Source organism: Cupressus sempervirens, chromosome 5, assembly GCF_028749045.1.
Source record: "Cupressus sempervirens isolate cs-2001-9-10 chromosome 5, ASM2874904v1, whole genome shotgun sequence".
Lineage (NCBI taxonomy): Eukaryota > Viridiplantae > Streptophyta > Pinopsida > Cupressales > Cupressaceae > Cupressus > Cupressus sempervirens.
Window position 1 is genome coordinate 697,637,085 of NC_143122.1, and position 17,923 is coordinate 697,655,007.

Below are 17,923 nucleotides of genomic sequence, written 5' to 3' on the forward strand. Positions count from 1 at the left end.
AACTAAGTGGGACATTAACATTCTAAAACACCCCAACACAAATGAAGAGATAAAAAGATTTGTGCTAAAAAAGTTTAAAACTGCCATGTGGACAAAACAAATGAGGAGGAAAAAGATCCATTATGTGAAAGAGTTCAACCCCACATGGTGCCATGAGATTAACGATTACCTACAAGTAGACATGAAAGGTAAAAATAGGATACTAGTGGCACAAATAAGAATAAGATTCCATCATTTATGGTGTGAGTTAGGTAGATAGACGACACCCAAAGAGGTTTGAGAAGAAAGAAGGGGTGCATCTTGAACATGATGACACTTTATTTTTGAGTCCACTGCCTACTAGAATATCCATGAAGTTTGAGGACAATTTGAAGGAGGGCCACCTGCATTGTTTTTTGTGAAAGCCAAACCACACAAAACAATTATCTGAGTACACCGATTGGCCTTGTTCATTCATTCACTCATGTTAATTAAAGTTTTCGTGCTTTCATCTTAACAAAATGCCCAAAGTACTTGTATTTGAATTTGAGCAGGAGAAACTTTTGTGAGGAAATTCATAGATAGATAAAATTTTAATGTCTACAAGGCTAAAAATAACCTATGGGACAGCAAGACAACTCAAACAGACTTAACTAGCACTGTTCGCTTCTCCTGGTGGAGGATGACGATGAGTCCACCCAATTGCTCAATGTACTCTTCCTTGAATAAGTTATGCCAAGAACTGACACATATAGTATGAACCCTCCCGTGTCTTAACACTGTCAAACTCAGAGTCATTTAAAGCCATAAATTGGCGTGTTTTCTAGTCTTTCAAGTTTTGCTTTCGTTCTGCCACTGCCACGCCCTACGCTTTGTCCGGCTAAGTCCTTACAAACACTGTTTTCTTACATAATTTATTCTAATCTTTCTGCAAACCCAAGTTAAAATTTGCGCGGCTTTCTTTTAAAAGATAAAAACCCCAAAAGAATTGAGCTTACAGTTTACAGGTATGAATTAAGTACAGAAAAAAGCAGCTTCTTGTTATGTTGTAATGCTGCAATCATAATGAGTGTGGCAGCGGAGTCGCCGTCTCCTTCTTCGAGCAATGATGATTTTGCGAGGTTGTTGGATGTGGAACTGCAATCCAGCAATGATGAACAGTCCGAAGAAGAAACCCAGTCTGAAATTGTGCAGCACGGAAATGCAGAGGAAGAAAAGGAGAAAGAAGAAGAATTTTTGGAGTACGATCTAATGGAAGCCCAAAGGTAGGTCTATTTTTTTCAATTTAATTTTTCCATTTCACTTGTTTCTTGAAATTATGGTTCTCTTCTAATGATCGAAGTAGCGAATTCACTGCTGGCACATACACAGGCAAGTCACCCATTGAAGCCTAGTCTCGACCATTAGACCACATTCCAACTAATTGTTCCAAGAAATTTTAAATTTGCCCCTGCAATTATATGCATCACATTTCTCTCGTTGGATATTATTTAGACGCGCAACCAGGGTACGGTTCTTTAATCTGGTCTTCACCCCACCCAAAAAGTTGGATATGTATTTTTGTTGAACTAAGCAACAGTTATCATGTCTTTTGTAGATTTAAACATTGCGTTTACATGTTTTATACAGGTGCAGTGAAACGCCACTGCCTCCTCTGGTAGGAGAGGTCACGTTATCGTCAGGGATGCACTCTCCCTGATCTTTTTACCGAATGAGTTTGCAATCCGACATATTCGGTGCCTTTAGCATTGGACGCCATTCTTTCCGGCGCATTGTTTGGACTACTCGACTCACCTTTTTTGAAAGAAACTTGAAATTAGGCTACTGCAAATTTATTGTGATGTTCGTAAGTGCGAGAAGTAGAATTTTCTTTCCCTGTTTCTCCTCTTCCTTGGGGTTGGGCGCGTAGCCTGTAGAACGTCATATTGGGTTCTTAGAGTAGAGCTATTTTTATTCATCCGCCTATGAATAATATAGTTTTGAAACAGAAAGATTTTTACACTATTCTATATTTCTAAAATAACTACATCATTAAAATCTTTCCCTGCATTACACTTATAATCTACCTTGTTATTAATTCTCGAAGTTCTGCCTTTTATATTTTCAGTATTCCAGAATCTTCATGACATGCACCTCTAGTTATAGGCTGTGTCATTACAATGTGCAATTTTTATTTGGAGCCACTCATATTACAAATACATATTTTTCACCATATTGCAAGTGAGAGCCAACGTTTGGAGGGGCAAGATAGTTGACTACGGACATTAGGCCTGGTATGAATGGTGACCATTGCTAAACTATCTTTGGCTATCAGGTGTTCTTTCAGATTCATTGGGGTAATGCATCAGTGTCTTGGTGTAACCTACTCTTGGAATAAGACTATTTGGAGATCCAAGTGGATAGAGCCTGTATTGCCTGTTGTAAATTGTCATCTCTTCTGTGTATGACCATTGATTTAATATGGACCATGGTACTATTGGGCGTGACTTGCTGTTGGCATGTGAGCCCGTTTTGTGAGTCCCTTGAGTAAGGCTGCTATTGGCGTAATTCGTGTTTTCAGTGAGGCCATTGGGTGTATCTTAAGTGTGAAGTGAGACCGTGACAAGGGGTTGTGGCCTGATTTTTGGAATAACTGTTCTCTTATCAAACTCATGGGAAGCCAAATTTGAATAAATCAAATGATTACTGGAGTAGAGGAATGGACATATGACCTTTTTTTGTCAATTACTGCTTCAGCATTTTGATATTTGATTTGGTTGTGTGGGATATAATTTTAGGTGTAGTCCAACACTAGGGATGCCTTTGGTAGACGAATGTTAACGGGCTTTTGTAAATATGGCTTAGTGTTGATACTCACTCATCCTGTGCTCGATATATTTTTCTTTCTGGCTCTAACTTAAGTGTGTTCATGTACTACGGTCATTGGTCTTGTTACTTGCAGACTGTTGTTTAGTGTAGGAATAGGTTGGATTCTTCTTAGTTGTTTCCCAATTACTTTCTTTAGTTTTCAGTTTAACCCTTTCGCCATTGTAATAAATAAATATGGCAGCAAATAATCTCCTTGCCTTGAGCCAATCCTATATTTATTAGTACAGATAAAGCCACAGCAAAAATGCCTTGACCAATCCTTGTACAATTTTTTTATCTAAGCCAAATCTCTTCACTGTATCTAATTTTAAGGTACAGTGGCTCCCACTGAAATCATTTGACACATCAAAGTTTATGAGAAGTACTGGGTGTTCTTGTGCCTTTAATGACTGGAACATGTCATTGCCATCATAATTTCTATCACAGGGTTGGCTTACTTTCTCAAAGCCATCCATGCTAGGAATATGCTGGTATCTTGATCATGTTTTACTATGTCAGCAATTGGCCAGATATTATGGTTGCAGTGCAGTCACAGGTAAATAGCAGTGCTAGGTCTGCAACCTGTTGATGACTATTGCACTGACCACACTTTGCCACATACAGCATAATATTTGAAAAAATAGTATAAAATTTTAGACGTTGAGCATTCTGATTGAAAGCCATGTGTATTGAATTACATTAGAGCTTGTGCTTGGCAGAGCTAAATAAATGAGCATAATGATTGTGTTAAGGCTGCTGTGTCGCCATATGGCAGAATAGGTTGAAATTGATCTGTCTAAGATATTTTCAAACTCTGTTTTTCAGAACTAAATAAATAGGCACGGTGATCATATGGAGGCCATAGCAAAGTGGCAAGATTGGGTATTTGAATAAAACTAGCGGGGAAATGTTTTCTGTCTTTTTGTATTGAATTTCACTTTGCAAATTTTATATGCCTTATTTTGATTTGTACTGCTGACAGTATTTAAAATTTTTATTTCATCCCACTGATTGCAGCTTGATTTGTGTTATTTTATCTATTGAAAATTTGAAACTGTGGCACTTTTTCAGGAAACTGGATAAATTTCTTATATGTACATTTGACATAAATATGATGTCAACCACAGTTGCTGCAGAATAAAAACCAGTTTTAAATATCAATAGATTTTGTTCAGAATTGTTTAAATTGGTGCTGATGTGATCATCTTAAGTTCAAATGGAACCAAGTGTTCAAAACCACAAGATTCAAGACAAACTCAAGACATTTGCAAAGTTACTATTTTGCATGGGGATACATTCCTGCGTTTAACTTCCTGCTCTTGCCCCCACAGCTTGGATGTTTCTTGCCATCCTCAATTTTAATGAAATTTCTGGAACATCTCTGGAATGTCATCCATATAAGGGGAATGCCATTGGGACGTCTGGCTCTCACAGGATTGATTAAGGAAGTCAGATGTCCTTGTGTCCCCAATGGCATCAAACATTTGCTAGAGATTCCATCTGTCCCAATGGCATGAAACATTTGCTACAGACTCCAGGTGTTCAGTGACATGAAACATTTGCTACAGACTTCAGGTGTCCAGGAGTGCCCTCGACAGCAATAGTCTTCTACATGACAGTTGCAAACACTTGCCCACAAATTGTGCTTGACATAGACCTGACAAATACGTGCATTTAGAAAATCTTGTTTTTATTTGCAAATATGATAATCAATACATTTTTATACAATTGTTGTCATTTGCAACTGCCAGACATCTGTTTGCAGTAATTAAATGCACCTGACCCCTCCTTGGAAATATCATTTCAAAGACCACACAAATTGGTCTTATTTGGCTGTTCATGCTTGACAATTGCGGGGCTCTTTTCATCAGCAGAAGGATTCAACAGAGATTGTCGTGATTCTTTCAACAATGGGAGTGTTTTTATCACATACCTAGTGTTTTGTTATTTATTCGTATCCTTAGCACAAGTTACAGATCAGCAATGAATCTACAACTACTGCTTTGCAATGAATCTGCAACTCTTGCATTGGGATATGATATATCATGAGTAATTTTAAACTTAAATATTGATATAAATTATAGTTAAAACTTAAACATATAAAAATGAGTATCCACCCCCTTTCTTCCCACCCCCTCCTGCCTCTCGAAACACACACATAATTTTTACTCTGCTCTCCCTTGCCATCGCCATTCAAATGGAACATAGCAAAATTATGAAAGCATATATTAAAACAGTAAGATTGCTCATAATTCCTTTTACAGAGGTATTGGTTAATTTCTGAATACTCCTTTGGTCCTTTATGAAAACCACCAGAAAATCCTGCATTAAAATTGTGTCCATTTAATAAATTTCTTACATCCTAATCTGTTATCCTCCCAGATGTGTATTTGGTTGTAAATCTGATTTTTTATCCATGTCTCTCCTGATGAATTTTGGTTTTCTTGCAGGTCTTCCATTCCCTGATTTTATCTGCCAGTATTTTGTCTTCCAAGAGACCTTATTTTAAAGGTCCCACATGCAATATATTAGCCTATCACAACACCCAATGTTTTGACTTCTTGTGCCTTGTGTTGTCATCTTGAATCACTTTGCTGCATGGAGTTGACAGTGTGTTGGCATTTTGCATCTTTGGGTGGTTGGAAGGAAAGTTTGGAGTTTGAGGCCAGTTTGCTCCCTGTTATAACCCGTGATTTAAATTAGGTTGAAATAAATTTTGTTATTTAAGAAACTCTTTTTTATACATAATGATCCAAGAAATAACCCTTGTGATTAAACTTGGGTTAGAAAATAAAGTTAGTTTAAATTACCATGAATTGCATCAAAGGCATTAACGGAATCCCCTTTGTTTCCAATACCTTTGTTTCCAATACTAAGTACCTTCAATCATCTGTCTGGGCCCAATATAAAATATCTCTATTATACTTCAATTATGCTCTCTATAGGATCTATCCTGATTGATCAGTAGATCAGCAGCAAAATATAGGAAAGATTGATTTTAGCTGCAATATTGAATCTAAATGCAACTAAATTATACAATCCCTCTTTGACAAACCTAACTTGGCTCAGAAATTGACTTAAGCAATGTTTAATTTCAGCTTCTTGGGTTTATTGGTAGATTGAAATCAGCATTAAATGCTGAGAAAATATAAAAACGTTACTGATTTACACCCACACGTGATCTTCTTGTAAGTTTATTTAATTCAAGATTCAATTAGAGTCAAACATGGGCTAATGGAAGAGATTTTTGCTGATTTTGATTGGATGTTACCAAATTCTGCAATCCAGTTCAATACCATTGAGTCCAGAACTGAATCAGGAGCATCTGAAGACAAAAACAGGAAAACATTGCTGATAATTGGATGGGATCTATTAAAATTAATAGATTCCTTTTTAACTTCCAAGCTGTAATGTTCCCAGTTAAGTAACATGTAGTACTCTGATTTTGTAATTGTTGTATCTCATTTGGAAAAGTAAATGAAAAATGTAAGTGCAAATTGATCTGAAAATAAAAGTTGATTTAAGCAAGAACTGGCTGGGGATGTCACCACAAATCTTCAATTTGTTGGGTTTACTGTTAGTGCTCAAAGACACCCCTAGATTTTCAAAGTATACTTAAATGATAAATCTGATCTGTTACAATCAATATAAAGTTATAAACTAAAGAGGGCAGATTAACTAGCTTGCATAGCAGCAATTGATAAGGAAACAACAATATATCTTTTTTCTCCTATTAAATATAAGAGTAGCTCATTAAAAAAATACATTTCAGATTCATGATTTTCAGATTACTAGCGAAAAATCCCCCCCACTGCCTATAACAGAACAGATATTGCCATCAGTGCATATAACAAAAGTGACTCATTATCTATGAAATCAAGTAATATTACCCCCTGCTGCCCACATGAATACATCATATACAGTATATCCGCTGCTACACAACAGTTCATGATAGACAAAATACAGCACAAACATCACTAGCACATCCTAGAAGGCCATAGCCCTCAAGGAAGGTTGCACCTTATTTCCTTGAACCATGGTCCATCCAACCATTTGAACACTGCAATCTCCTGTTAGTGGGTTTGGACCTGATATTGCCACTGCAAGTGGAATTGCTGCCTCAACTTCAGCAGGACCTTTCTGCTCTTTGCCTCCTGCTTCGCTCTTCCATATGTGCCATAAAGTTTTCAAAACAAATCTCAAAGGGTCCTCTGACCGCCTTGAGCAGACATGCCCATGAGAAGTCTCTCATGTGAACACTCTCACAGTTCCATCTTGTAGTAACCTTTCAAACTTTTCTTTCGAGAGCCGCATTGTAATAGAAACTTGCCAATCAATATCATGAATTATGAGTCTCCCGAGAGAGTAAGTACTCTAATATGACCATTAAAGAAATCATTATTCCTAGATTCACAAAGCAACCAAAGAATTTCACTAGAGAGGATAGACAAAAATTATCTTTTTTCTTTGACCGGTAAAGTTTGTTTTTATATTCATATTTATGAAAAGGACATCTTACATCATATTTCCAGAGTACCTCTTCCCACTCACATATTTATTCATTCCGCTTAGATTGCCACATCAGATTGTTCAAAGCAAAAAGATCCACTTCCCCTTCCCTCTGCATCAACACTATTGTGCACATTCATTGCCCCTTTGACTGCAAATAGTTATCCTTGTTGTCACATTGCCTAGCAGTCGACAAGACACAAGAAAACATGTACATTAACAAAATACAATACATTCACGAGCACCTGGTTAGATTGCCTACCCAAAGCACAACACCATCTCTAGTATCTACACCTTGCGCGTTGAAGGTCTAGGCTTCATATCACCCACCTCTGTGCCTAATTTTCTGCGAACTTATTGTTCCTTCTTGTGCGTTGACACTTTAGGTTCTTGTAGCTAGTCACCACCTTCTTCCTCGCTCTAGCTCTACTCATTGTAGAGAACAATTTGGCGTTTCCCTGGCCTCGCTCCTACCTCTTCTCTTGTGGGATCCTTGGGTCTAGTCTTGTGCATAATTGATTGGAGCTCTCCAATAGACTATGAGATTGAATTTGAGCTTGGTGCCATCAAATTCTGCTCGGCTTTGCCTTGAGGTTGTGACATTTTCCCAGTCCTTGTATCCACACATTACCTGCCACATACACTAAGCATGCTCCTATCTATCCTGGTGGTTGGACCCAACCTTGTAAAGGATGAAGGGGTTCAAATGACCTGGTTATCCTAGGACCTATCTGAATAACTTTTATTTGCAAGATGGAATGCTTTGCCACATTGGCCAAATTTGTGTACCTGAGGTAGAACACAAGAAACTCATATGGGAAGCTCACTACAACAAGGTTGCTAGACATTTTGGAATAGGTAAAACTATTGCTATACTTCAAAGATATTTTTGTTGGCCAAAAATGAAATATGATGTTATTGCATACATTCAAGCATGTACAACATATGCCATTGCAAAACCTGCAAATCATAAGTATGGTTTATAGATATCACTTTTCATTCCAGAGAAGCCTTGACATTCAATTTCTACGGATTTCATGTTTGGCCTTCCTACCACTAGACACGGGCATGATTGTGTATATGTTGTTGTAGATAGATTTTCAAAAATGGCAATCTTGGTAGCCTGTAGAAAGGCAATTTCTGGAGAAGACACTGCAAAGCTCTTCTTTGAGCATGTTTGGGTTCATTTTGGGCTACCAAGCAGTATTATTTTAGATAGGGATGGTCTGTTTCTAAGTAGATTTTGGTCTTCATTATGGGCAATGATGGACACAAAAGTAACAAATTCCACTGCATTCCATCCTCAGACAAATGGTCGAACTGAGGTTGCCAATCGCATGATCATTCAAATATTGCGTATGTATCACTCAAAACATCTGCATACATGGGATGGAAGTTTTCCCTATGTACAACATAGCTACAATAGGGCAAATCATAGTTCAACTGGTCATAGCCCCTTTGAAGTTTGTCTTGGATATCAGCCATTGGCACCAATAAATATTTCTATCCCAACTATGCAGCTTGATTGGACCCCATGCTTGGATAAAGAGAAGGAAAAAGCAATCAAGTTCATTGATAGAATTCACCATTTGCAACAATAGGTTAATGAGATTTTGGAGCATACTACTAAGAAGTATAAACAAAGGCATGATGAGCATCAAACTCCTCATAATTTTTAGATTGGGACTAAGGTATGGTTGCATTTTCAGGAGGAGAGATTGCAAGTACCTCATAGAAAGTTTTGTCCCCATCGTTATGGTCCATACAAGATTATCAAACAAGTTGGTGAAAATGCATTTGAACTTAATTTGCCACCATTCTTGGGTATTCACCCAGTTCTCAATGTTGACGCCTTATTTTGCTCCATTACTAGACATTGCAAGTGTTGCTGAGGCAAGTGTTGCTGAGGAGATCAACCATATAAAATTAAATCCATAAGTGGCTAATCCACTCCAAATTGATCAAGTTGTGGAGAAGTCTATGAAGAGCTTGAAGAACCAAACTATTTACTTGTATCGTGTGGTGAATGCAGGTCAGTTTGCTCATCAATGGAAGTGGCTTACATGTGAACAAATTTAGATTCATTTTCCACACCTACTGCAGAATGTGGGTGTAATGGGGCCCATTGCCTCTCAAGAATGGAGGAATGATTAGAACATGGTCCATGATGATCCAAAGGAGGCCGACAAAAGCAAAAATCGAAAAATATCGAAATCTATTTTTCCAGTATTTTCTATACTTTAGTGTTTTGCATTTTTGAAGGCCTTAAGAGCATTTTTGGGCCCTGAAAGCTTTCAAGAGTTGTGTCTTTTGAAATTTGAAGATAGACAATTTGGTTACCTTTCCACGGTGTAAGCAACGTCCATTTTCAAGTTGTGTTGAAAGTTATGACTTCTACAAGTGGACATAAAATTTGAAATAGTTTTTAAATAGTTTTCACAGTTTTACTATTTTATTATGTAATAAACATTATGTGAACTATTTATTTCTTTTCGAAGGGATGTTGGTGGCGCTTCAGATTCATCAAACATTGTATAAACTTGAGTTTTGAATGAAATAAACCACTTTTGGCTTGCATAATTTGTTGTACTGAAATTGTTCTATTCACATTAGAATTAACAATACTGTAGGTATCACACTTGGTGTTGTAATCCAGAATCATAATTCATATCATGTGGTGACAACATGAAGATCGAGGTAATGAAGGAAAAAAAATTGCTCAAGAAGTTTCTACAATGTCAAAAACGACTCATGGAAAGGATGAAAACACAAGAACAAATTGATGATGAAATTGTAATCGTTAGATCTAGGTTTAGGGTTTATGATTTAAGTACTGCTCCATAAAAGAAAAAGAAAGAAGAAGTTTGTTATAATGACAAAGACGAAGAAGGAGATAACGTCGAAGCTTAGTGTGAAAGACTATTGGTGGAACAAAGGAACTAATCGTTGGAGGATTGTTGCGATCACAAAAGTGGATACAAATTTGAATAGAGGATTGAAATGGTATATTATTGTGTTAAGGAACTTTAATGGATTTGATATAGCAAAGTTAGTGCGTACTGCGGATCATTTTTGTTGTTACCCTCTAGCAATTGTGGCATTAAAATCCCTAATCGGGTGACCCTAATAGGTCTATTGTAAATCCTTTAACAAGGTGACATTCTTAGAGTAGAGTGTCTAAATCCTCTAATCAGGTCACTCCTAACAGAGTGAAGACTTTAACAATGTCTCTAGGAAAACCCCTTAACCGAGTAGCATTTAACCGTGCTTTTGTAACCCTTAACTAGGGAAACTCCTAATAGAGCATATACTAGAAGAACACAACATTTCTGGGCACTGATCTCACATTGTGGTTTTCACCCTAATCGAGTTTCCACAAGATAAATACTGGCGCTATGTTTGTGTGATTGTTTTATTGTGTTGCATGAATATTTTATGTTTCAGTAACCGATAATGATGCTACAGGTAAACTAAAGCTATAATTAGTAAATCTGTAAAGCAAGATTTTTTTTGCTTAAGTTGGTGATTACTGATTTACCCACCCTCCCCCTCTCAGTAATCTTTCCTATACCTAAACTTTGCCACCTCCTTTTGTATTCTCTCATCGAGAGCTTGGATAGTACCATGTGCCTCCTTAAGTTCCCGTTTCTTAGTGGCTTGTCCCAACACATACTCTTCTATGCCATAGTCTTCTAGCTCAATATTTGCTCTCACCTTGTCTACTTTTGGGTCTACAACCTGTGCGATGTGGTTTCCTGAGGCATCCTTTGTGACTTGGTAGAATTTTCTTGCTGGTGCTTTGCTCTTGTCTTTGTCATTCCTTCTAATTAGCTCCTTTGCACTTTCCATGGGTTGCTCAGCCGTATTTGGTTTTGCTATTCTATTCCATAACCAAGCAAGTGCTGCGATTGTTCCAAGCTCATCTTCAACCCTTTCTTCATCTGCTACAACCCCTTGTGGCTGATCCTCACCATCCTGGGAGAGTGATTCAATATCTGTGATTTCACTACCTTTATCTTCAATGATCTCATTCTCTTAGTGTTGTTGTCCCATATCATACGGAGGAGGCAAGTCAACTTCATGATCATTAGGATCCAACAGTACATAACTAGAACTCTTGCTTGCCTCTGATTCATTGGTGGTAGGAATTGGTGCTTCTTCTACTACTTTTTTTTTGAAATTTTGCTTTCAATTGGTTGCCTTTATTTCTTGTGTTGTGCCCCTTGATTAACTTTTTCCTTTCTCTTCTCCTTAGCTTGTGAGGGTCTACCATCACCCTTCTCACTCCATTGTTTTTGAAAACTAGGACTCCTTTGTGGCAGGGGTCCAGATGACTCATCCTCAAGTTCAGTTGCATCCTTCATAAACTCATAGGTTAATGGGAGCCTTAATGCTTGTAGGTAAGCCTCTTGTTCTTGCAACCATTCCATTGTGAAAGTCCTAACTATTATCATTAGCACATCTAGGCTTTCTTCATTCTTATTGTTCCAATTGATGGGCGGGGCACCCTCCTTTCTTGCTTTCTCATAATCTGGATGGAGATATTGCATATTGTCTTCAACTTGGTCTGTAAACTGTATCCACTTGGTTGCTCTTATCAATTCAACTGACATCCTAGAGAATGCTTGCCTTCTTATTTCAGAATCGTCACTTGCATTGGCCTAATGATCTTCAACATGGGCTATATGCCTATACTGGGCTCTGGATGCTCTTTTAATCTTACGGAGGGGATCAAAGTGTGTCCTTCCAATATACAATCCTAGAGCATAAAACTCTAGCTTTCCTTCTGCCGCCCTAGCTGCCTCAAAAGTCAAACAATTCTCACTCTGAATGCTGAGTGGAAATACAATCCCTGGTTTATGCTTGCATTTCAGGAGCCTATCATATGCTAACAGTTCTTAGACCACTTCCATCAACACTATCTTATCAGTTGGAAATCTGGGAAGCTTCTTTGGGCAGACTGCACTTCCTAGTACCTGGAAGTTTGTGAACTTGGGGAATTGAATGAACCATGACCCATATTTCTTCACTAGGTCTTCCGTCTCTTTTGACATTCTTGTAAGTGAGTTCCATTGTAGCACCCTTACATTGTGCATGGCCATTGCATTGTTGGCAATCTAAAAGCCCTCTCTATTGTGGAGATGGAGTTGGGGGTGGCTATTGCGGACCATAAGTACCCCCTCCTTGTTCCCAATCATTCCCAAGTACTGCAATCCAGGATACTTGTGTATCCAAGCCATCATACAGACCAAATAGGAAGTCATGTAAAAGGATTTGGTGTATGTCATGGTCCTTTACTGCTCATCAATGTTATTGCTGATCATCCAAGCCCAATCATCCAACTTACCGCCACTCAGCATCACATCAATGAAGTAACACATCAAAGTCTCAAAGAATACCGCCTAAGGGCTGCCCATAACTCAGTTCAACATCAGTATCAAGTCCCCAACATCCTCTGTAAACTCAGGCCTTGTTAACTTGGATAGCTGAGCTCGTGTTCTTTTAGCTCCTACTGACCATTCGTTATTGATGAGGCCCACATAGTAGCTTTTCCTGTCTTTGTATTCCTTCATGGCATCCTTCTTTGTCTTCCAAACATCAACAATGTGTTCTGGAATGTTGAAGGCCTCCTTAATTGCATCGACTGCAAGAGTAACAGCTATATGCCCTTTTGGGGTGACAACCTCCCTTGTTGCCGGGTTGTAATTCATTGTCATCTCTAACACTAACTCAGCCCATTGATGTGTGGGTGGAAAGATAGCAGCTTGTATGATACCATTTTTGAACATCCTCTAGATATCCTTAGATTGACTGCTTCCATATAATCTGTCTTTTATCATCCCCATATTGAACAGTCCGAGGTTGTTATCTCCTACATTGGTCCATGCTGGAGTGAAGCTTGATTCGGGAACTGTGGGTTGTATGTCGGATTTGAATTGAGCTGCTCTTCGTGCCTTGCTGGTTTCTGTTGTTTTGGTTCCTTTCCCTCTATGTGCTTGTTCATCCTCCAAGTTGTCACAAGCTGCCATATTTCCCACCCACTTGGCATGTACTTCGATTTTTGATCATTTCTAGCTCCCTTCTCCATGCTCAATCCTGCAACAAAGGACAAAACTAGAGCCACTTTATCCTTGATCAATCTCAGCTTCAAAATTAGAGGTTAGTTCCCACCCAAAATATTAGAATCTAAAATTTATCCTGCACATCAGACTTGATAAATGAAAAACTTTAAGTTAATTACACTCCTTAGGACTCCTAAATTGATTTGCTTTGATGTCAAGAGTCTTGCTACTAGTGACTCAACCTTATTCTCACCTAAACTTGCTCAAGAGGGTGTAATAAAAGGCATAAAATCAGCTCTACTGTAGATAATAAAATTAATGAAAAAAAGTACAAATAGCTCCCTTTCTGAACATTAAAAACCTCTGATATGATTAGAATGATGTGGTGTGAGCTTCTAAGCCTGAACTAGGATGCAATTTGTATGATATTATAACAGTTGTCAGACCTGCAACAGAGTTGAATTTTCTGTTTGACAGTCTCAGGGATCAAAATCAGAATTTGAATGAGTTGAAATGAAGTCTCCTCGATGAAGGTTGCCTGTAGCTGAATGTTGAAAGGCTGAAAAATGTTTGACTGTTGCTCCTTATTGCAAATGTGCTAAAAAGTGGATCAGCCCCTGCTGTAGTTGTTGATCACAAAAATTTCCTTTAATTACCAGCTGCTATTCGAAATTTAGCTTCTAACTTGCCTTTGTTTGCAATGAAAGTGTTATCCAAATCATTGAGCAATTCAATTTATATAGAAAAGGTTTGCAGATTTGCCATTAAATGGCAGTTACATTGGCCATTTAATTCGCAGCCATGCCATTTAATTTGATCGCTCTTCTCAATTACAAATAGTCATTAAATACAAAGGCTCTATTGTTAAACTGGAGGCAAGATGTTAATTGCTAAAGTCATTGCAACGGAGTTTGTGCTGATTAAATCATAGCTAAAATAAATTGCTTCGAGCTTTGAGTTGAGATAGCTTAGCATTTAATTCTCTTTCACTTCAAGAAACAAAACTTTTGCATTGAATTTAGTGCCCAGAAACAAAACTTTTGCATTGAATTTAGTGCCCAGATCTGCACTTAATAATGCTCCAATATCTTTTCAACAACCTCAAATTTAGTGTCAATATTGCACTTAATTATTTGATAGCATCCTTCTCTCGAATTCTGTGCTAAAGCTTATCAAGTATGGGCCCCAAAAAAGCCACATGTTTTCTATATTTGGGTCACAATTTGAATCAATTTCATGTTAAGGCCATGTAGGCCCACACATTTCCTATATTTGGGTGGGCTGATTGCATTGAAATTGTGCCCAGATCCACAAGTTACATGACTTGGGCCTATTTGGTTTCCATTAACCAATACATTACAGTTACCTCTTATGAGAGGATCAAAATGATGTGGTTTTAGCGTGGCCCCATTTCCAAAGCAAGTCATCATATACAAAGTGGGATTGAGTGCTATTTTGATCTACTTCTTTAGTGTTTTGCAGGTCTGATTCGAATTTTGGGCACAAAGGCTGCTCCATTTAGAATCTGGGTACAATTGCAAGGCATGAGATGAGATGGAACCGCCCACACTGGTCCTGAGATGAGACACAATTTGCAGAGGTGGTGAAATGTGTCTCAGCTCAAGATGGGACAACATTTACATGGGTAGTGAAATATGTCTCTGCCCAAGATGAGACAACATTTACATGGGTAGTGAAATATGTCTCAGCCGAAGATGCCTTTTACACTTAGCCGAATTTGGCTCTTCTTTTAGCATCACTCCCAGTTTTATTCCATTTGCCAAACTCAAGCCAAATCCTCATTACAATCTAAATGCAAACCCATCTCTTCACACTTAAGCCCAATGCCAAATCTCCATAGCCGAACTACTACAGCTGTCCGAGCAGAAAAAACTAAGGGGGGTTCTCATTGATGATGGGAGTGGTGTTGTGAAACCTCATAATAGTTACATCATGGCAAACGAAGTAGAACACATTTTATACCTTTGGCATTGAAGCTCAACCCTTTGGCATTAAACCACATACTAATTGTGAAATTTTATCTGCTTTTTTAAACATTCAGTACAATGGGTAGTCAATTGGTTTTGAGAGAAAATCATCTTACACTAGCTTGTGCAACTTCATCTTCTTGAATTGAAGAATGATAACAGAAAATATAACCGACAAAATTAATGTTCCAAAACATCTTCAAAGCACACAAGAATCTGATGAATATAAAATTTCAAAATTTTTAAGCACAGATAACATGTAAACACCACAACATTCTTGAAAGAATGTCATAAAAACCAGAGTATTTCAACATAAAAGTTTTATAATTCACTTTCTTTTGTATGGATGGGAGCATATCAAAAGTGATGCAATTTGGGTTCAGACAGGATGGTTCTGTAACTCAGCAGCAAAATTTCCAAGAGTTGCACAATTAAGTAAGTAGAAGACAACAGAAATGTTTGATTCATTAAAAGAATTTGTATTTTACAGCATAGATAAAGAAACACAGCAATCTGTTGTGAACCCCTTTCTACAACTCACTGTTCTGAGCAAAATGAACACAAATTCATCACATAGATTAGAATTGAACCTGGATCTGAGTTTTGAATCTGCTACTACCTAGGTTGCTAATTGGTTACTCCCCCAATTTGTTAACCCCAGTCTAATATGCCCCTCAACATGTTGTTTCAACTTTCCTCCACAATAGCTCCACTCCTTCCTACACTAGGCATTGTTTCAAGGTATCTTCTCTTGCATTCTCCTATTCTTTTCTTACTTCCTCATGTGTACCCTTTTACATTTCATCTTGTCATGTTTACCCTCCAAATAGCATACCTGCTTCCAGATTAGCAATTATGTTTCCATCTGCTTCTTCATTGTTGGTAAACAGATTTGTCCTTTCGATTTAACTCTTAAATGCCCAAATTTGTGAACATCTGATTACAACAGTTAGAAAGTTGTTATGAAATGACTAACTTCCCTCTGAATTCTTAGGTACAGCTCCCTATTGCATTGTGATTTGCAATGAATTACGTTTGCTTCTAAATCTAAAACAGGGTGTGTTCTTAACCCGAGAACAGGAAAGGTAAACCAAGCTAGGCCTAAACAGGGACTTAGGCAAGAGTTGGCATTTTAAGATTAGTTAAGTCTATGGATTCACACATCTTATGAACCTGCAAAGCTTAACGATTCAGCAATTTATGCTAACTAAAACTAAACTGATATCAGCAAGAAACTAACTATAGAGATGGAAAGATTGACTTGAAAAAAACACAAAAAGGGATTTCTCTTCAACCTATGATAACAATACTATTATCTTCAGTTTACTGTTTCGAAACAGGGGAATAAAATTCTGTTCATTCCTTGATTCAAGTCAGACGAAAGAGAAAACATAAAACAGACATAAACAGAATGGAACAGAAAATAATTGACACAAAATACCATTCAATTGTCTTTGCAACACCAAGTATTTCACACCAAAATTAGCCGACCTTTTATTAATTTTTCGATTCAGTACATGTAGGATTCCAAGATGACCGTTACAAAATGGAACTCAAATCAGTTCATCTCCTCAAATTTGTCAAATGGCAAGGAGCCAATTTGTCTATTACAATCATTACATCAAAATATGAAAAGGTGGGATATGAATCACTTCACCTTCTTTCCCTTTGATGACTTTGCCTTATAAGCCTTGGCGGCGACAATGATTGGAATCAATTCTTCATGTCTATGAACATGGACATTATTGTATCTCAAGAGCCACTTGGAATGCTCTCTGGCTAAATCTTTGATGACATTTAACCGCTCCTGGATCTCCTCCGTAGCGACATGTACACACCTGCCAAGTTTTTGGAGCTTGGAAACTCTGTTCCGATGATCGGAAGATATCTCCATCAAGACATCTATATAATTATGAAAGTTCTTTTGCATGACGGCCACTCCGATGATTCCCTTTCCTTGTCCACTAGTTTGGGAATCTGTATGTAGACCTCTTAAGAGTTCATAGTCTCTATCTTTGATCCTTTTGTACTTTGGCTTCTGTTTCTTTAAGTCCTTCCTCTGGTGCCAAGATCATTTCAGATTTGAATTGCATGCTCTGGAGCCATTCAAATAGAGGCTCGTCTCCCCTAGGTAGAATCTTTACTTCTACAGCTTCCTTAGCCTTCATATGGATAATCATCTTCAGTAAAGAAATACAATCTTCACTCTTAAGTTTCTCTGCTGCTAGGGTGGCTCGATTGGCTGAAATATTGTCCTTCTCTGTTTCAAGCCTCAGTATTGCATTGCTGATCTGCTCTATAATTGCAAGTCCTTCTAACTTGAGTTTCCCACTCCACTCTCTACCAATCTGCCCGAAATCTTTGTCTTCTTGTAGCTGGGAGATGAGTGCTTGAACATCAGTAGCAGTAGGATCATAGGTAATTGACATCCCGAAGATGCTTGCCAACAGGGTGACTAACTGCCTAATAAAGCCATTGAGTTCATGAATTTCCCCCCTCATTTTGACTTTCGATAATTTAAGGCTTTCAAGTTGTCCC

The 17,923-nt window shown here is 37.9% G+C and overlaps 1 protein-coding gene across 1 annotated transcript in view; it reads left to right on the forward strand.

Moving 5' to 3' along the window:
* The first annotated feature begins 545 nt into the window (after positions 1-545).
* The window catches only part of CPL4 (C-terminal domain phosphatase-like 4), a 70,471-nt gene continuing 53,093 nt past the window's right edge, over positions 546-17,923 (forward strand). The window contains exon 1 of the mRNA XM_089832363.1: positions 546-1,244. Coding sequence (XP_089688489.1) covers positions 1,045-1,244 — 200 coding nt within the window. The 5' untranslated portion in view covers positions 546-1,044. The remainder of the gene's footprint in view (positions 1,245-17,923) is intronic.